This window comes from Sinocyclocheilus grahami, unplaced genomic scaffold, assembly GCF_001515645.1.
Source record: "Sinocyclocheilus grahami isolate Dianchi unplaced genomic scaffold, SAMN03320097.WGS_v1.1 scaffold940.1, whole genome shotgun sequence".
In the NCBI taxonomy this organism is placed as follows: Eukaryota; Metazoa; Chordata; class Actinopteri; order Cypriniformes; family Cyprinidae; genus Sinocyclocheilus; species Sinocyclocheilus grahami.
The window spans coordinates 408864-428565 of NW_015506119.1; the positions used below are offsets into that span (position 1 = coordinate 408864).

The 19702-nt window shown below is 37.6% G+C and overlaps 1 protein-coding gene across 1 annotated transcript in view; it reads right to left on the minus strand.

Moving 5' to 3' along the window:
• Positions 1-14945: 14945 nt before the first annotated feature.
• Positions 14946-19702, minus strand: part of trappc3 (trafficking protein particle complex subunit 3) — a 9361-nt gene continuing 4604 nt past the window's right edge. Inside the window, exons 3-5 of the mRNA XM_016249590.1 lie at positions 18227-18326; positions 16287-16469; positions 14946-16196 (exon numbers count right to left, since the gene is read on the minus strand). Coding sequence (XP_016105076.1) covers positions 16077-16196; positions 16287-16469; positions 18227-18326 — 403 coding nt within the window. The 3' untranslated portion in view covers positions 14946-16076. The remainder of the gene's footprint in view (positions 16197-16286; positions 16470-18226; positions 18327-19702) is intronic.

Here is a 19702-nt window from a genome sequence, read left to right on the forward strand (position 1 = left end):
CTATAAAATGTCCTGTTGCCCATGTTTACCTTTGATGCTTGGACACTTAATAAATATGATATAATATGTTTTTAGAGATGTTCATATGAAAAGACTTTGTAGATACTGTCAATGTGTCTGCATTACACATTTCAACATATTTCCAAATATAGAAAATATTTTAAGCAGGTGTAGCACTGTAGCACATCTTGTTTTGTAGGATAAGGATCTGGTCAGTTTTCTCAAAGCAAGAACAGAACCTCTTGATTTCCTCAACATTCACATCTCCTCTCAGACTTCATGTTAGCAGCAGCAAGTTTTTGCTCATGCACCCTGAATGAACTTCAGCACAACCTTGTTTTTGTACTGTTTGTTCTTTGTTTGTTGGATGGCTCATTTCACCTTTTTGTTGAACAGTTTTGTTCCGCCTGTTTCGCTACAGACACTCTTTACTTTTCACTGAGGATGCCTCTGGGCTGTTTTGGGTTTGTTGTTGGGAAAATGGCAATCTGTTTTGTGGATATTATTGAGTCTACACAGAATGTTATGCTATTGGTGATGGTGGGAACCTGCTCATCCAGGTTGGAGCTTGTCTTCATGAACAGCTCCCAGGTGGTACAGTCAAATCAATGTTTGCCAGCTGCTTACATCACCACCTTTACCCTAAAACACTAACATTTATACATCAACAGGGAATATTACACCTATGAGATGGTTCTATGTCTTGCTCTTTCTTGGTGTAAAAAAGAATTTGGCATGTATTGCTTAGCTAAATGATTACCACAGGAGGCTACATGTGTTCTGTTCATGGTCAAACTCAAGGCCTAAACAGCTTAACAGAGAGAAAATACATACACACACTGACTACAACTTGAGTATGTTGACAGATGAACATGATCAGAGGGAATTAAAAATGTCTTTTAAATTCAATGATCTTAGTTATTTTTTTAAAGATAAAATTTCGCTACCTTTCTATGCTATTTCAATATGTCAGCTTTGACTGATTTTGAAAAAGCAAAAAAAAGAAATAAACAATAAAATAAAATCTAGACTCGTCAAAAAGACATGGCTTGGAAGAAATTGTCCCAAACAGGTTTCTGGACATTGAAAAGAAGTTAAGAAAGATCAAAATGTGCAAGACAAGGTTCAAATGTGCTTTCGTTAGAATTAGGGCAGAACAACATGAAATTCTGTTCATCACCACAAAAGGTAGGTACAATTGCCAAATAGATAGTTGATCAAATGAAAACAATTCAGAGAGAACGCGAAGCTGGGGAGCACATAAATTTACTCTTGCTTTGAGTTATGGAGCCTCTGGTGACTAATAACTAAAATGTTAGGCTGAGCAATCACAAAGAGCATATGATTCATGCGGTATGTGATGGGAGCCCTAAAAAGGATATAAAGTGTTTATTTATGTTATAAATCATGACAAGTGTTTATTTTTTTCTCAAGTATAAAGAAGAAAGAGATGAAATTGTCACATACAGTATAAATTACAGATTGAGCTTGTTCTAATTAGTGCCTTGTTTGACAGATATTTAAGTTTCCTTCTGTCGTTCAACTTCTGCTTTTTTCATAGCTTTACATCAGTGGTGCCCAACCCTTTTCCTGGAGATCTACCTTCCTGCAGAGTTCAGGAAGGATTGGAACTGAACTCTGCAGGAAGGTAGATCTCAAGGACCAGGGTTGGGCACCCCTGCTTTACATGCACCCAAAACAAAATGAAACAAAAAACGAAAAACATTGGGTTAAATTTACTCTGATACGAATCACAGATGAGATTTAGGAGTAAACCGGTGTTAAAATCTGAAATGGATTTTAGGACCCGCAACAGCAAAAAATAGATTTAGGAGGGTTTCTTATTTATTTGTCTGTAGAATTAGAAAAACGTTGTTCATTTGTATGAAAAATATTACACACAAAGTAGTGTATCAAAGATCTGGATCCAAATATCTGGTAGCATTACAATACAGCTGAAAAAATATAATGTGAACATTTTGTCTGAAAGCTATCAGGCAGTAAGTATTAATGTGATTAGGGAGCAAGTATAACTGTACACGTGTTCGTAAACACAGAAACAGCACTCTTTGCTATTGACACATGCCCTGCTGAACTGCAGTTTGTATAGCTGTTTCTGTCTAAGGTGTGGGAAGACTAATGAAGCCCAAGAAAACACTCACAGAATCACGGTATTAGGTATAAAGTGTTATAAAAACAATACAAGCTGTCAACACTTCATTATCACCAGGGTCAAAATAAGAAGTTTCAGACTTGCACATTCAGGGTTTAACCACCAGTGTGAAAGGGCCTGAAGTATTCTCCATGCCAGGCCTAACATGTGTCGAGTTCCACCCACAAGATGGAAGTTTTGGTTTTTCCATGTTCCTCCTCTTTGCAAATAACACCAATGGCTATTTGTACACTTCATCTTTGAATTGAAAGATTCATTAGTCCAAATTTGACTCTGCATTCAAGTGCAGTTTTTGGCCAATAATCATATTTTAAAAGCTTTGTTTTGCTTTGCTGCATAAAAACCTGGTTCTTTAAACGACAGCTGAAGTAATGATAGACCCCACTTAATATTAGGTGGCTTTAACTACTATCCACTTTTAAATTCATATTTGATACAATGCACTTATTGTGTACATGCATGTTTTTACATTGTTCTTATATTTAAATAAAAAAACCCAGCATGTAATTACATCTGTAATTAATTTCTGTAATTACATTTGTAATTACACTGTTGACCCATCCCTTACATCAATATGACATGAACACAATAAGTACATTGTATTTATTTTTGATGTAACTAGTTAAGGCCACTTAATATAAAGTGGGACCTAATTATGCATTAACGTGTAACTTGCAGTTCAGTAAATGAGTCATATGTTGATTCAGCCCCTCTGACAGATTTGGCAAATTCATTCAGTGAAGGATTAATCAGACTGATTCAGCCTGGCTCTTTTCTAATGATCTGTTTAAAGAATAAGTTTATATGAATCATTTGCTAATGAATCAGACTACAAATCCCACTGTATGTTTGGAACTCAAAATTGCAAGATTTTGACAAAAATGTTCCAATGTAAGTTAAATTGTTTAGATATTACATATAATACAGCTATGTTGTGAATGTGTCCAATCGGACAGTCAAAAGTTCTACTCACATTTGCAGTCTTCATGCCAACTTGAACTCTTGGACTATTGAAAACGGTGCAGGATATGCTGCTGGGATCTATGATGTCATGATATGACAACCAACGAACTTAATTGACATTGAGAACTTCACATTCCTGGTAAGGCATCATTCTCACATTTACATCCCACTTGTTTCTACTCAAGATTCACAGCTTGAAATCCGCTGCGTTACATCACCTAATTGACATTCATGAGCCAATGTGTTTATAAGGTTACTTAAGGGTTGTGGTTGTGAGTTGCCGTCTCCAAATTTTGGTTTCTGCTCACAATATGAGCACTGTAGTTGAATATGAATGGTGCGGAAGGATCGACACATGAAAGTACGCGTCCTTCAGGTCGATCGCTGCAAACCAATCTTGGGGATGGATGCACCTGAAGATGCGCTTCTGCGTGAGCATCTTGAACGGAAGCTTGTGAAGGGCCTGGTTCAAGACGTGCAGATCCAAGATTGGCCTTAACCCACTGCCTTTCTTGGGTACAATGAAGTAAGGGCTGTAAAACCTCATCTTCATATCGGCTGGAGGGACCGGCTCTATCACATCCTTCGCCTGTAGAACTGCAATCTCTGCACACAAGACTGGGGTATCTGCCACCTTTACTGAAGTGAAGTGGACGCCCTTGAACTTGGGAGGGCGCCGGGCGAACTGAATCGCATAGCCGAGTCTGATGGTCTGAAGCAGCCAACGAGACGGACTGGGAAGTGCTAGCCAGACTCCCAGAAACCGTACAAGTGGCACCAACGGAACTACGATGTACCTGCGGTGGGGCAGCGAGGGGGAACGCAGGGACCCGGCCCACAAGAGGGTCCAGCCTGTCTCTTTTCTGTTTCTGAAGTGCCGGTGGAAGGAGGAGCCCTCGGAGGTTGGTTCCTCAGACCTTTACCCTAAAACACTAACATTTATACATCAACAGGGAATATTACACCTATGAGATGGTTCTATGTCTTGCTCTTTCTTGGTGTAAAAAAGAATTTGGCATGTATTGCTTAGCTAAATGATTACCACAGGAGGCTACATGTGTTCTGTTCATGGTCAAACTCAAGGCCTAAACAGCTTAACAGAGAGAAAATACATACACACACTGACTACAACTTGAGTATGTTGACAGATGAACATGATCAGAGGGAATTAAAAATGTCTTTTAAATTCAATGATCTTAGTTATTTTTTTAAAGATAAAATTTCGCTACCTTTCTATGCTATTTCAATATGTCAGCTTTGACTGATTTTGAAAAAGCAAAAAAAAGAAATAAACAATAAAATAAAATCTAGACTCGTCAAAAAGACATGGCTTGGAAGAAATTGTCCCAAACAGGTTTCTGGACATTGAAAAGAAGTTAAGAAAGATCAAAATGTGCAAGACAAGGTTCAAATGTGCTTTCGTTAGAATTAGGGCAGAACAACATGAAATTCTGTTCATCACCACAAAAGGTAGGTACAATTGCCAAATAGATAGTTGATCAAATGAAAACAATTCAGAGAGAACGCGAAGCTGGGGAGCACATAAATTTACTCTTGCTTTGAGTTATGGAGCCTCTGGTGACTAATAACTAAAATGTTAGGCTGAGCAATCACAAAGAGCATATGATTCATGCGGTATGTGATGGGAGCCCTAAAAAGGATATAAAGTGTTTATTTATGTTATAAATCATGACAAGTGTTTATTTTTTTCTCAAGTATAAAGAAGAAAGAGATGAAATTGTCACATACAGTATAAATTACAGATTGAGCTTGTTCTAATTAGTGCCTTGTTTGACAGATATTTAAGTTTCCTTCTGTCGTTCAACTTCTGCTTTTTTCATAGCTTTACATCAGTGGTGCCCAACCCTTTTCCTGGAGATCTACCTTCCTGCAGAGTTCAGGAAGGATTGGAACTGAACTCTGCAGGAAGGTAGATCTCAAGGACCAGGGTTGGGCACCCCTGCTTTACATGCACCCAAAACAAAATGAAACAAAAAACGAAAAACATTGGGTTAAATTTACTCTGATACGAATCACAGATGAGATTTAGGAGTAAACCGGTGTTAAAATCTGAAATGGATTTTAGGACCCGCAACAGCAAAAAATAGATTTAGGAGGGTTTCTTATTTATTTGTCTGTAGAATTAGAAAAACGTTGTTCATTTGTATGAAAAATATTACACACAAAGTAGTGTATCAAAGATCTGGATCCAAATATCTGGTAGCATTACAATACAGCTGAAAAAATATAATGTGAACATTTTGTCTGAAAGCTATCAGGCAGTAAGTATTAATGTGATTAGGGAGCAAGTATAACTGTACACGTGTTCGTAAACACAGAAACAGCACTCTTTGCTATTGACACATGCCCTGCTGAACTGCAGTTTGTATAGCTGTTTCTGTCTAAGGTGTGGGAAGACTAATGAATCCCAAGAAAACACTCACAGAATCACGGTATTAGGTATAAAGTGTTATAAAAACAATACAAGCTGTCAACACTTCATTATCACCAGGGTCAAAATAAGAAGTTTCAGACTTGCACATTCAGGGTTTAACCACCAGTGTGAAAGGGCCTGAAGTATTCTCCATGCCAGGCCTAACATGTGTCGAGTTCCACCCACAAGATGGAAGTTTTGGTTTTTCCATGTTCCTCCTCTTTGCAAATAACACCAATGGCTATTTGTACACTTCATCTTTGAATTGAAAGATTCATTAGTCCAAATTTGACTCTGCATTCAAGTGCAGTTTTTGGCCAATAATCATATTTTAAAAGCTTTGTTTTGCTTTGCTGCATAAAAACCTGGTTCTTTAAACGACAGCTGAAGTAATGATAGACCCCACTTAATATTAGGTGGCTTTAACTACTATCCACTTTTAAATTCATATTTGATACAATGCACTTATTGTGTACATGCATGTTTTTACATTGTTCTTATATTTAAATAAAAAAACCCAGCATGTAATTACATCTGTAATTAATTTCTGTAATTACATTTGTAATTACACTGTTGACCCATCCCTTACATCAATATGACATGAACACAATAAGTACATTGTATTTATTTTTGATGTAACTAGTTAAGGCCACTTAATATAAAGTGGGACCTAATTATGCATTAAGTGTAACTTGCAGTTCAGTAAATGAGTCATATGTTGATTCAGCCCCTCTGACAGATTTGGCAAATTCATTCAGTGAAGGATTAATCAGACTGATTCAGCCTGGCTCTTTTCTAATGATCTGTTTAAAGAATAAGTTTATATGAATCATTTGCTAATGAATCAGACTACAAATCCCACTGTATGTTTGGAACTCAAAATTGCAAGATTTTGACAAAAATTTTCCAATGTAAGTTAAATTGTTTAGATATTACATATAATACAGCTATGTTGTGAATGTGTCCAGTCGGACAGTCAAAAGTTCTACTCACATTTGCAGTCTTCATGCCAACTTGAACTCTTGGACTATTGAAAACGGTGCAGGATATGCTGCTGGGATCTATGATGTCATGATATGACAACCAACGAACTTAATTGACATTGAGAACTTCACATTCCTGGTAAGGCATCATTCTCACATTTACATCCCACTTGTTTCTACTCAAGATTCACAGCTTGAAATCCGCTGCGTTACATCACCTAATTGACATTCATGAGCCAATGTGTTTATAAGGTTACTTAAGGGTTGTGGTTGTGAGTTGCCGTCTCCAAATTTTGGTTTCTGCTCACAATATGAGCACTGTAGTTGAATATGAATGTAATATGAAAAAAAATGTAATGGCTTGGCTCTTCAGAGACATGCAGAAAGCACAGTTTCTAAGCCATTTATGTGGTTGTATTGATGTGTGCATGAGAGCGAGTGTTAAATCTCAGGAAGGTGGTAAAAGGAACCCTGTGGAACTTCATAGCGCAGGTACCTTTTTTCAATTAGAAATAGGATTGGCCCAAGAGTCATGAGATTCAAATCTGCCCCAGACATAACACCCGGTCTTCAGATTTAGCTCGGAGAGGTTCTGCAGAATATGTGCCATTGACACCCGCCTCTTGTCGTATTCTTGTGCCGTCGCCAGCACTCTGTACCGAAGGTCAGCGGCGGTCTGTTCTCTGCGCTGTCATCGCCCACACAAATACGTCTACTTGCAATTATGCAGCAATAGCACACTCATATGGTTCTATTAAACAACAGTAATACTCGATGGATCTGAACTCTTGAGAACTCTTCTTGCTTTTAAGCACAGCTGAGGAATCATTTTGTTCATGGCCTGTTTATATAATCAGATGCTAATCAATGTTTCTTGGTGGCCCAAGAAGCATTTGCTCCTGGAGGGCTTTCGGTATGGGCCAAAAAAAGAAAGAGATCTTTCAGACAATGCAGCGCTCCATGATATCCTTCTGTGAGGGCAAGTTTATCACCATACATGCCAAAAGAATTAGCGCCGCTTATACAAAGGGTTCATCCACTCGTGTTATGAACCATTAAACTTAATGGGGCAAAAAATATATTTCAATAAACACATCTATTGGTTGTGTTTTTAGCGCAAAAAGAAAGAAACAAAGCTCAAACCACCATGAATCCAAACATCTCATTATATGGCATCATTTCTATACACTCCAGAACCCTCCCCTTCCAAGAGAACCATTCAAAGGGTGCCTACATTTGTGTAACGAGCGTGCCCATTGAAAACACAGTCTCTCGTAAGAATTGTACTTTTATTCTCAGTTGGCTGGGCACACATGGCGCAATGTGTACACAAGTTACTCTGGAACGTTTCAACTGTTTCCATAGTGACTCATTCATGTGGGTCTGCTTGAGCATTCCATCTCCTCATGACAGAAACCACTCTGGTCTCCACAGCCCATCCTCTGTTCCAGAACATTCTCTCTTTCAGATCGACTCGGGACACACAAAATCACAAGCAAATTAGAGTCGAGCGAGAGAGGGAAAACAGGGTGCTAAATGGCACTTCCTGCAATTTCGAGATTTGGGCAATTTGACTCTGTCGGGTGGTTTGTAATCGTTTTCTACATGTATCAAAAAGTGTAAAATGCAGAAAAGGCTCTGTCTGTTCAGAAGGGAAATAAATAAATGAAAAAGCTTTATTGAGCATACCGAAATATGACTAGACCTCCACCCAGACCTCCACTGCGGAGTGTATGTGCATTTATTGCAGTGAAAGACTGGGCTGTTATAACCTTATTCGCTTTCAAAATGGGTTAAAAGGGTGGGTCTGGTCCTGGACCTGGTTTATTACACAATAAAGAACTCAAAACATACTTGACTGCTTGATTGGAATGGCAGCTTTGACATGGGGGAGTATTCATGTCAAGCAGACTAGTAATGCCATCACCAGTGGGCCATGTTCAGGTGATGGAGTGCTGTGTCATGCTTTGTTTGGTTTTCCAAAAGAAGCCATATTAATTAAAACAGAGACTTTGAGAAAAACATGTCAGGAGGACAATTATGTATCCAAGAAATGTCATTCATTGGAAAACTCAGTAATTAGTTTGAACATGCTCGGTTTGATTTTATAGAACTGTCCAGTCTGCAATGTCAATATACAAATGAACAGCATGCATTTTCATACATTAATGCAGGTTTGTGCAGACCTGAGTGAGGTAAGTGTATCCTGTCACTTAACGGCAAAAATAAGTATAACTCCATTAAGCATACACCATTGAACCAGTTACCAAATTTTTATGTTTATCTAAAGACATTTTCAGGTTGTATTCCTAAAATGCTCTTGTGTATAGAACTACTTCCTCACATTTAGTCTAGAAACAGCTAAAACTGAACATGGCGCAGTGATATGCAACTTTAATTTGGTCAACAAACATGGAACTACTCAATAGTCATACAAGTCGAAATTTAAGGACTTTCTTTTGCGGTATAAACAAAGAGTGGTCCCAAATGTTTTTGGACACTTAAGTCATGTGCTCACAGATGTTCTAACAGAGTAACTGCAGGTGTAGTTCATCACATTAACTACGAACATGGTCCACTAATGTTTGACAACTAGAAAGCTATACCACATATGTGCATTTGAACAGTTGTATCATGTAAACCTTAAAATGTTTTCCTTGAAAAGTGTGTTTGTGCTATGTTTCTTTAAAATAAATGCTACTGTTTGGGCTGATATGCATTGGTGCTTTTTAATATGTTGCCCTGTATGGCTTTTTAAATACTAAAATCTATGTCAGTGCCTGGACATGGAAATTTGTTTCTCTCATGAGGAAAGATCCACTAATAAATGTTTGCGTAAATTCTACTTGGTTTGATATTTTGTTATATAACATTCAGTAATTTTTAAGTCTGGTGTAAGTGTTCAATTTTTCTTTGGGCCACTATACAAGTACACAACAACATATGACCTTAAGTAAACAATGGCATATTACTTAAATTAAGCAATTAAATTAATTATTTTAATAATTCCCATCAATCCTCTCAAAATACTGAAACTCACTGTGATATGATCTATTAGTCTGGGGATACAATGGAAAAAGAGGACCTTTCAAGTACCATTTAAGACATTGGCAACAGGTCCAGAGGTTGCTGTGTGAGGCAGAGGAGTTATGCTCTCTATTTGTCCCAGATGTGTTTGATTCAGATCAGCATATAGCAGTAGTCATGGGAAAGTGGAAGTAGCACATTTTACATGTTATAAATATGGTGACCTATCCAAGATAATCCTGCAAATAGGGGTGTCTAAAAAAAAGTGAAAAATCTTTGTTCAACAGAAGATTTTATGAATTAAATAAATAAGAAACAAACAAATGTTTGAGGACTAATAGGAAAAGTCTTTGACATATGGCGTTCTTCAAGGATCTAATTACATCTTTTCTTGACATCTGAGAATTATCTCAGACAAGAGGGTTTGTTGCATTTCCATCTCGGATCCTTTGATTTACTGTCTCGTGACCTTTACTGGAAACAGTGTGCATGCTGCTGTTCCTGCGAGCCATGGAAGTTAAAAATCTTTGTTCAACAGAAGATTTTATGAATTAAATAAATAAGAAACAAACAAATGTTTGAGGACTAATAGGAAAAGTCTTTGACATATGGCGTTCTTCAAGGATATAATTACATCTTTTCTTGACATCTGAGAATTATCTCAGACAAGAGGGTTTGTTGCATTTCCATCTCGGATCCTTTGATTTACTGTCTCGTGACCTTTACTGGAAACAGTGTGCATGCTGCTGTTCCTGCGAGCCATGGAAGATCATCCATTCGTGTGTCAACTCCTTTGTGCTCCAGAACAGCTGTGGGAGACTTGTACACCATGCGACGGGCTGTGATGGCTCTCCAGCATTGGGTCGGTTCTCCGCGCTCCAGGGCATGTTGATATTCCCACAAGGTGTGTTTTTGAAACGCACTCGGTCTTGCCCTGCTCTGTTTCCCTCCTCTGACCTCCCATCATCTCGCTGCCAATGCTTTCGTCCTGGCAAGGCTTGAAAGTGGGGGATACAGTGGAAGAATCAGAGAGAGAAAGTGAGAAGAAAAGAAAGACGGAAGAATGGATGAGGGGGATTCAATAATGGTGAGCCAGCATCAGGCCATCCGCAGGATTTTATTGTTTCAGCGTGCCATTCAGCATTTGTTTCTGATATAGGGCACATGGTTGCATTTAGAGGGTTTAAATGAGATTGGTGTGTACCATCTCGTTTCCAGCATACGTAACTTTTGCTACTTGTATGCTAGAACTGTCCTAATAAAATTCTTAAAGGGACAGTCACCCCAAAATAAAAAGTGTGTCATAAGTTACTACTCACACTCATGTACGCAAACCCGTATGGCTTTCTTTCTTCTGTGGAACACAAAAGGAGATGTTTTGAAAAATGTTCACTCTGCGCTATTCCATATAATGAAAGTGGACTGGTAACAAGTACTGTGTCAAGCTCCAAAATAACAATAAAGAGCATAAACGCACCAAAAATGTAGTGCATATTAACAATATTTCACTATATATGCACTACATGTCATTATAAGACTTCCACAGCATGAAAAAAAAGAAAATTAAGATGATATTTACAGAAAATCTTGCTTGTCAGTCTTGGTCACCATTCACTTTCATTGCATGCAAAAGAGCATCTTGGACATCCTGCTAGACATCTAATTTTGTATTCTGTGGACAACAAATAATCATACAGGTTTTTAAAACACATGAAAGTAAAAAAATAAAAATTTTTTTTTTTGAATGAGCTATTCTTGTTAACATCGGAATGCTATGAAAATTCACCCCATCTATTTTCTAAATGCATGTTATAGATATTATGAACAATTCATCCGTGCATAAATTTAATTTTTTTAAGCTTTGACCTTTGTGATGTTTAATCAGAATATCAAAATTGGAACGTTCTGTGAAAATTACTCATCTCTGGTAATGTATGCAGAACTTCTCCATTCTGTGGACAACAAATAATCATACAGGTTTTTAAAACACATGAAAGTAAAAAAAACTCATTTTTGAATGAGCTATTCTTGTTAACATCGGAATGCTATGAAAATTCATCCCATCTATTTTCTAAATGCATGTTATAGATATTATGAACAATTCATCCGTGCATACATTTAATTTTTTTAAGCTTTGACCTTTGTGATGTTTAATCAGAATATCAAAATTGGAACGTTCTGTGAAAATTACTCATCTCTGGTAATGTATGCAGAACTTCTCCAATTATTTAGTCTGCTCAAACCAATCCCCTCCATAATCGACTGAACACTCACATTCATTTTTAAAGTGCAATATCCACATCTAAAAATCAAATTAAAAACCAATGCATATAACAGAACTTACACAAACTGCTTGAAGTTTCAGGCGTCATTTCTTTCATTTGCTGCCATTGACCTGCCTTTAGACATGCAACAAAAATAGCTTGTAAAAATCAATTCCTTATGGTGGAAAAGAGCTTCTTGGAATTCTTTTGTGCCTTCTCCATGAAGGATTTCAGTATTGGCCTAGTATGGTGGTCACACTAATATGAGCAGCTCATACAGATGAGAAAAAAAACATACAGTATAAGAAAGATGATGAGGAGGTCATCTCATAGTCTGGAGTCCATTCTTCTTCTCATGCCGAGATACATATTGGTTAAAGGTGACCGTGATGGTTAATAAATACTGACACATCACTTTGTTTCGGATGCTTGGCCAAGGAGATATCCTGCATTGTTAAGATGGGAGAAAGAAGGAGCGAGAGAAATTCCTGAGAGCATATGGAAGAGTGATACAAGTTTTCATGCAGTACACAATCCCAGCTGTATATCCCCATGATACAGGGGTCTAATTCTGCCAAATGATTTACATCAAATGTCTGTGCGAAACCATTTCCTCTTCCCTCGCTTTCCAATATACACATTGTACAGAATACATACATTGCATGCATAATCTAGCGAGAGGGGACGAGGGATTCGGCCTGACAGGGCTCTGCATACATTTTCCACTGTTTTTCTTGTAAATGTCCCTGAATCAAGAGCGAGTGGATAAAGAATATATTCCACGAAATAATTTCCCAGCCCCAGAGATTCAAAAACAAGCAGTTGGTGGACCCCGTGAGCAATCAAATACCAAATTAAAGAGAAACACAGAAAAATCCATGAGAATGGAAAGAGAAAAAAAAGTCCCCCACCACAATGCTCACAGCTACCTCTAGTGGCTCGATGTAACAAAACAATACACTTACACAATGAATGCATTATTCAACACATCAGTGCGAATCAAATCATATGGAAATTGCATCTGAAAGGGCTAAAGTTTATAAAACCGAATCCATACACTAGCTGATGGGAAGTAGTAGTAGAAGCAGTAAACTTCTTTTCATTTGTGATTGACGAGGTGTGGAATTCTGGAAAAAGAAGCCCAGATCATGATGTAAGGCGATTAACAGGTGTCAGGAACAAACTTTGAGCTGCTCCGGAGAAATGAATGGCTTTCAGCGAACGGCCTTCCTCTTCCCACTGGTCAGCATGACCGAGACCACTACATGTCATTATAAGACTTCCACAGCATGAAAAAAAAGAAAATTAAGATGATATTTACAGAAAATCTTGCTTGTCAGTCTTGGTCACCATTCACTTTCATTGCATGCAAAAGAGCATCTTGGACATCCTGCTAGACATCTAATTTTGCATTCTGTGGACAACAAATAATCATACAGGTTTTTAAAACACATGAAAGTAAAAAAAACTCATTTTTGAATGAGCTATTCTTGTTAACATCGGAATGCTATGAAAATTCATCCCATCTATTTTCTAAATGCATGTTATAGATATTATGAACAATTCATCCGTGCATACATTTAATTTTTTTAAGCTTTGACCTTTGTGATGTTTAATCAGAATATCAAAATTGGAACGTTCTGTGAAAATTACTCATCTCTGGTAATGTATGCAGAACTTCTCCAATTATTTAGTCTGCTCAAACCAATCCCCTCCATAATCGACTGAACACTCACATTCATTTTTAAAGTGCAATATCCACATCTAAAAATCCAATTAAAAACCAATGCATATAACAGAACTTACACAAACTGCTTGAAGTTTCAGGCGTCATTTCTTTCATTTGCTGCCATTGACCTGCCTTTAGACATGCAACAAAAATAGCTTGTAAAAATAAATTCCTTATGGTGGAAAAGAGCTTCTTGGAATTCTTTTGTGCCTTCTCCATGAAGGATTTCAGTATTGGCCTAGTATGGTGGTCACACTAATATGAGCAGCTCATACAGATGAGAAAAAAACATACAGTATAAGAAAGATGATGAGGAGGTCATCTCATAGTCTGGAGTCCATAAATTAAAAACCAATGCATATAACAGAACTTACACAAACTGCTTGAAGTTTCAGGCGTCATTTCTTTCATTTGCTGCCATTGACCTGCCTTTAGACATGCAACAAAAATAGCTTGTAAAAATCAATTCCTTATGGTGGAAAAGAGCTTCTTGGAATTCTTTTGTGCCTTCTCCATGAAGGATTTCAGTATTGGCCTAGTATGGTGGTCACACTAATATGAGCAGCTCATACAGATGAGAAAAAAAACATACAGTATAAGAAAGATGATGAGGAGGTCATCTCATAGTCTGGAGTCCATTCTTCTTCTCATGCCGAGATACATATTGGTTAAAGGTGACCGTGATGGTTAATAAATACTGACACATCACTTTGTTTCGGATGCTTGGCCAAGGAGATATCCTGCATTGTTAAGATGGGAGAAAGAAGGAGCGAGAGAAATTCCTGAGAGCATATGGAAGAGTGATACAAGTTTTCATGCAGTACACAATCCCAGCTGTATATCCCCATGATACAGGGGTCTAATTCTGCCAAATGATTTACATCAAATGTCTGTGCGAAACCATTTCCTCTTCCCTCGCTTTCCAATATACACATTGTACAGAATACATACATTGCATGCATAATCTAGCGAGAGGGGACGAGGGATTCGGCCTGACAGGGCTCTGCATACATTTTCCACTGTTTTTCTTGTAAATGTCCCTGAATCAAGAGCGAGTGGATAAAGAATATATTCCACGAAATAATTTCCCAGCCCCAGAGATTCAAAAACAAGCAGTTGGTGGACCCCGTGAGCAATCAAATACCAAATTAAAGAGAAACACAGAAAAATCCATGAGAATGGAAAGAGGAGAAAAAGTCACCCACCACAATGCTCACAGCTACCTCTAGTGGCTCGATGTAACAAAACAATACACTTACACAATGAATGCATTATTCAACACATCAGTGCGAATCAAATCATATGGAAATTGCATCTGAAAGGGCTAAAGTTTATAAAACCGAATCCATACACTAGCTGATGGGAAGTAGTAGTAGAAGCAGTAAACTTCTTTTCATTTGTGATTGACGAGGTGTGGAATTCTGGAAAAAGAAGCCCAGATCATGATGTAAGGCGATTAACAGGTGTCAGGAACAAACTTTGAGCTGCTCCGGAGAAATGAATGGCTTTCAGCGAACGGCCTTCCTCTTCCCACTGGTCAGCATGACCGAGACCCCCCTCGGCTACACCATTAAAACGCACTGGCTCCCAAAACAGCCCTGTCCTGCACACGCACCAGTGAACCTCCAGGCCCTGATTGCTTCCACGTTGCTTGAGTAAACATCTGAGACGAATTAGGCCCTTGTTATTGTTGTTTAACTCTAACCACATCGTGTTGCCATGCTGTAGGAATAACAGTCCGACGATGCAAGGGCCAGTACACGACAAGTCGAAGACGGCGATGGGGGCTGCTGTGACACTTCATTGCATACGTGTGGAGGGACCTGCCACAGGCTCGGCGCACACAGGTCCCATTATCTACATACCTAGACCCCTCCCAGACTCCCTTTAACACCACTGGCCCTCTACAAAACATGTGCGTCTCAAAAGACTACGGCTCTGTTCTTGGCGAACATGGGGCCCTTTCTTCAAATGTTGGTTTTAGATTAGCCATCTAAAGTTGTTTTTGATACAAGCGTTATGGACATTAAAACAGCAGTGTGATATGGTCCGCTCAAATGAGCGCTTTATTGCAACTTTGAGTAAATATTAGTTTGTGTCAAAGGCCTATTGAGTAGAAGAACGATAAATGAGGGGATTGGCCACAGTTGTTGGTAGTTAATGATTTATTCAATCTGATTACGATACTTGATTATATAAATTAAACCCTTCTGTGCCATATGTATTAGTTAAATGCAAAAAGAATAACAAGAAATACACTAGAGACAAACTGACATAGAAAAAGAGACTTGAGAAGGTATTTGTATGAAATAAAAAACATGGACCAGGTGGAAAGAACATGCCAACCTTGGTGACACATCGAGAGAAATCTTCTCGACGGTGAATTCGCATTACAATACTTACAATGTTTGGGGATTGGTTGGTCTTCTTGACCAAAACAAACCAAGTTTTTGGTTCCCAATCCAACATAAAAAAAGTCTCTCAAATCAAAAGTCTCTCAGTCTCATTCATCTCCAGCTGGCAGGTTCTCCTCGATCCTTTTGATGAACTTCATGCGAATTTCTGTCACACTGTCACCTCTTAGTGTGTCCTGAGCGAATCGCACATCCACTGCCATTTGAACCTACAGGAGTAGAAAAATAACTTTAGTGTGAATGGTAATTGAGGGTTAGCAGAAGATCATCGATTCATCTCACGCAAACATGCTCTTTACCATTTCAAGAGCTCCTCTCAGCACTCCACAGAGCAGGCTGGAGTAAACTAGATTACTGTGGTTGTCAGGAAGCTCTACAAAGTCCACTAGGGGGTTGCTTTCGAGGATAAGAGAGAACTCATCTCCAGCAGGACTCCAGTTGGTCACGCTGGGGGTGACACCCAAGTACATCTTGAAGGCTACCTGTTAATGTGAAGACAAAAAAGGCTCTCGAGTCTTCATGTTAACTCGCTTGCCTACATCTATGATGTCAGGGCCACATTAAGTGATTTTGCAGAGCTGCCACATTCTTTTTAGGTGCTGTATTCACGACTCTGACACTGAAAGGACTTGTTTTTGCACAGTACGGGTTTGAAAAGACGTTTTGAGGACAGGCCATAAAAGAGACCAAAATCTTGATCATTTCACATCACACTAACAGTATATCACAATGTGATAATTTTTGCTGGAAATTCAAGTAACTTTAAAATTAAAAACCATTTAACTATGAACAATTGTAGAATTAAATATATCAAAATGAAAGTTACTGATTTGACAATGTTTTCTTTTTATTTTAGAAACCTGGACACAAACTCAAAGAATAAGATTACTATAAGGTAGAATATGATATTTTGTGGATGCATGGCACCATTTTGGTTATAGGCTGATACTAAATTTTATTATTATTATTATTATTGCTTTCTTTAAATTGATATCAGTTGATATTGGACGTTTACTTACAAGTATGTAGCTAATTTCTCAATCAAATCTCAAAATTTATATTTATTTTTCATACTGCACATTATGATGTTGCAATGCCTAAAATCACTTGTTGCAAGCACTGTTGTAGTGAACTATTAAATATAAAAAATTTGTAACTGAAACAAAGCTGAAATAAAATAAAAATACTTTTATTAGAAAAGCTTCAACTAAAAAAAACCTAAAGAAGATTAGAAATGGCAACTAATTGAACTAAACAAGGTTAAGTTGAACTCACTAAAACTAAAATTTAAATAAAAATTAAATAGCTATTACATAAATATTAAAACCCCCAAAACTAATAAAATGACAAATGCACATAACTTACTAAAACATGAACTAAAATTAAAATGACTAAAATTAAAGTAAAAATATAAAAATAAAAGCAATTAAAACAAATATATACAATAGTCTATAAATAATGCTACACTATATATAAAAAAACTAAATAAAAAATAAAAACAGCAATAATAGGCAATAATAAAATGAATGAATATTATAATGAAATGAAAATTTTTGGCTTATATTGAACAGAATTTAAGTACAGTGAATCCCTTACATCCTCAGAACATCAGTGCAAAAACAGCTTCACAATAAGTAACTCCATAATAAAAATGCTTTCATCCTAAATTCAGAATGGATGTGCCCCGTTTAAAGCTGTAAAATAGCCAAAATACACATAACTGTGAGCGCACATCATTTGAATTCTATATTAACGCTCCCAGTCACTGCATTGCTCAGCAACCATAAACAACTAAACAAAATCCTTTACATTATAACCCTCAGTGACTTAATAAAAATCGTTTTAAGACCCACAGGTTTAGGATTCTGATCAGGGTCCCAGCAAACCGATGCATTCTGGATTAGCATTCGACAACGTGGCACATGTGGAGGAAAGTGAGGAGAGAAAGACAGAAAACAGAATAAAGGAGAACAGACAGACAGACAGAGACCAAGCAAGCATGGACAGGTGATGGACAGGGGGAAGAACGCTTTGTCAATCCTGTCAGTGAGAGCCTTATACGCTTAGGGTGAGGTGCATCGTTTTGTAAAAAAGCAAAGTCTGTGGCTATCGCAGACCAAAGAATACAAGCCGAGAGGAACACGAGTGTCTCGGTTCATTCTAATGCCGCACAAACGGCCCTAAAGGCCTAAAGGAGGACTCAGCATGCACTCTGATTGGCTCCAAGTACTCACGTTACCTTTGCAATGACATCGGCCGTTTCTCGGAAATCGTGACACCTCCCCACACTGGATCGAGCCAAGAAGTCCTCAATCAGACGCACTCCGATATTGTATCCCCTTGAAAGGATGGAAGAAAAGAAGGGAAACTGTGAAACTGCGTCTTTGTCAGAGCCACTTCGCTTTCAATCGCCCTCATTTCACCCACCAACGCTATCATAAGAACTATAATCTCTTTTTAGTTTGAAGGTCTTAGTGAAGCCCTTTAACTTCAAGCACTCGAAAGGAGAGATACAAACTTGTTGGATGGAGAGAAAGTCAAATCTTGCTTCTGCTTCTGTTATATTTGATGCTTTAAAGAAGCAAGAGGAAAAAAGATTGTATTTCAGACATGTTGCCAAACCCAGTATCAGTGGGACTACTGGATTAGTTCAAGGCACGGTTTAAATGAAAAGATCACTCAGCCAAAGAACACACGCTGCCCACTGATTCTCTAAATCACAACTGCTGGACTCCAAGCATCTCAAGGCTTTCCACGCATCCTCACTGCTTTTCCTACAATCTTTAAAACAGAGCTTCCTGACTGGTTTTGATTCAGGGCTCAGATTTGACATTGGACATCAAGTGGCGACCCAACACGGTACCAAAATATTTCTACAAATAAAAGCAACAAATATGTACTTACTCAAACAAAACAAAAAAAATGTAATTAATACAATTATTTGCACAGGCCCAATAATATGCAAAATTATGACTAGAAAAAAATTGGATGGTGAATAGGAGATATGCACAGCCTTTAGTGCAGAAAAATATTCATAACTACATTTCAGTAAGTGCATGTAAATGTACTGAGTGAGATTTCACTGCAATTAACACCCAAGAAAATAAGTGAAAACACATTGTAGTCGACACACATTGTAGTATGGCTTTTTTTTTTTTTTACCTTGTGTAGTTTACTTCAAGGTTTTGCGGATGAGTGCATTGGAATTAGGGATGCTCCGATCCGCCTTTTTCGCTTCCGATACCGATTCCGATACCTAGGGTTCAGTATTGGCCGATACCCGATACCGATCCGATACCAGTGAAGTTTTTCCCTCATTTAAATAAATGTAGAATTTATATATCTCTGTGTGTGGAAATTATAATCATTCTTTCACAATCTACTAGATACAGACTACTTCATTATAAAGAAAAATAAAATAAACAAATATGAAAAAATATAGGCCTATGTATATTTATAATCTATGACAAAAATGTATCAAACTAGGTTAGTGGATAATTCGGCAGCAAAAGTTATTCTAGAAAAATCAGTGCACAATAATTTTAGAAATCCAAACATTTAGTGAAAACCAATATTGTGTGGGGAACAAATAAAAGTGCTAAATATGGTAAAATGTTACACATTGCTATTTGTATTATTATAAAATCCATTCATTAAAAACATTCATGAATGTATTTATATATAAGTATATACTATAAAATTAAAATACATTTAT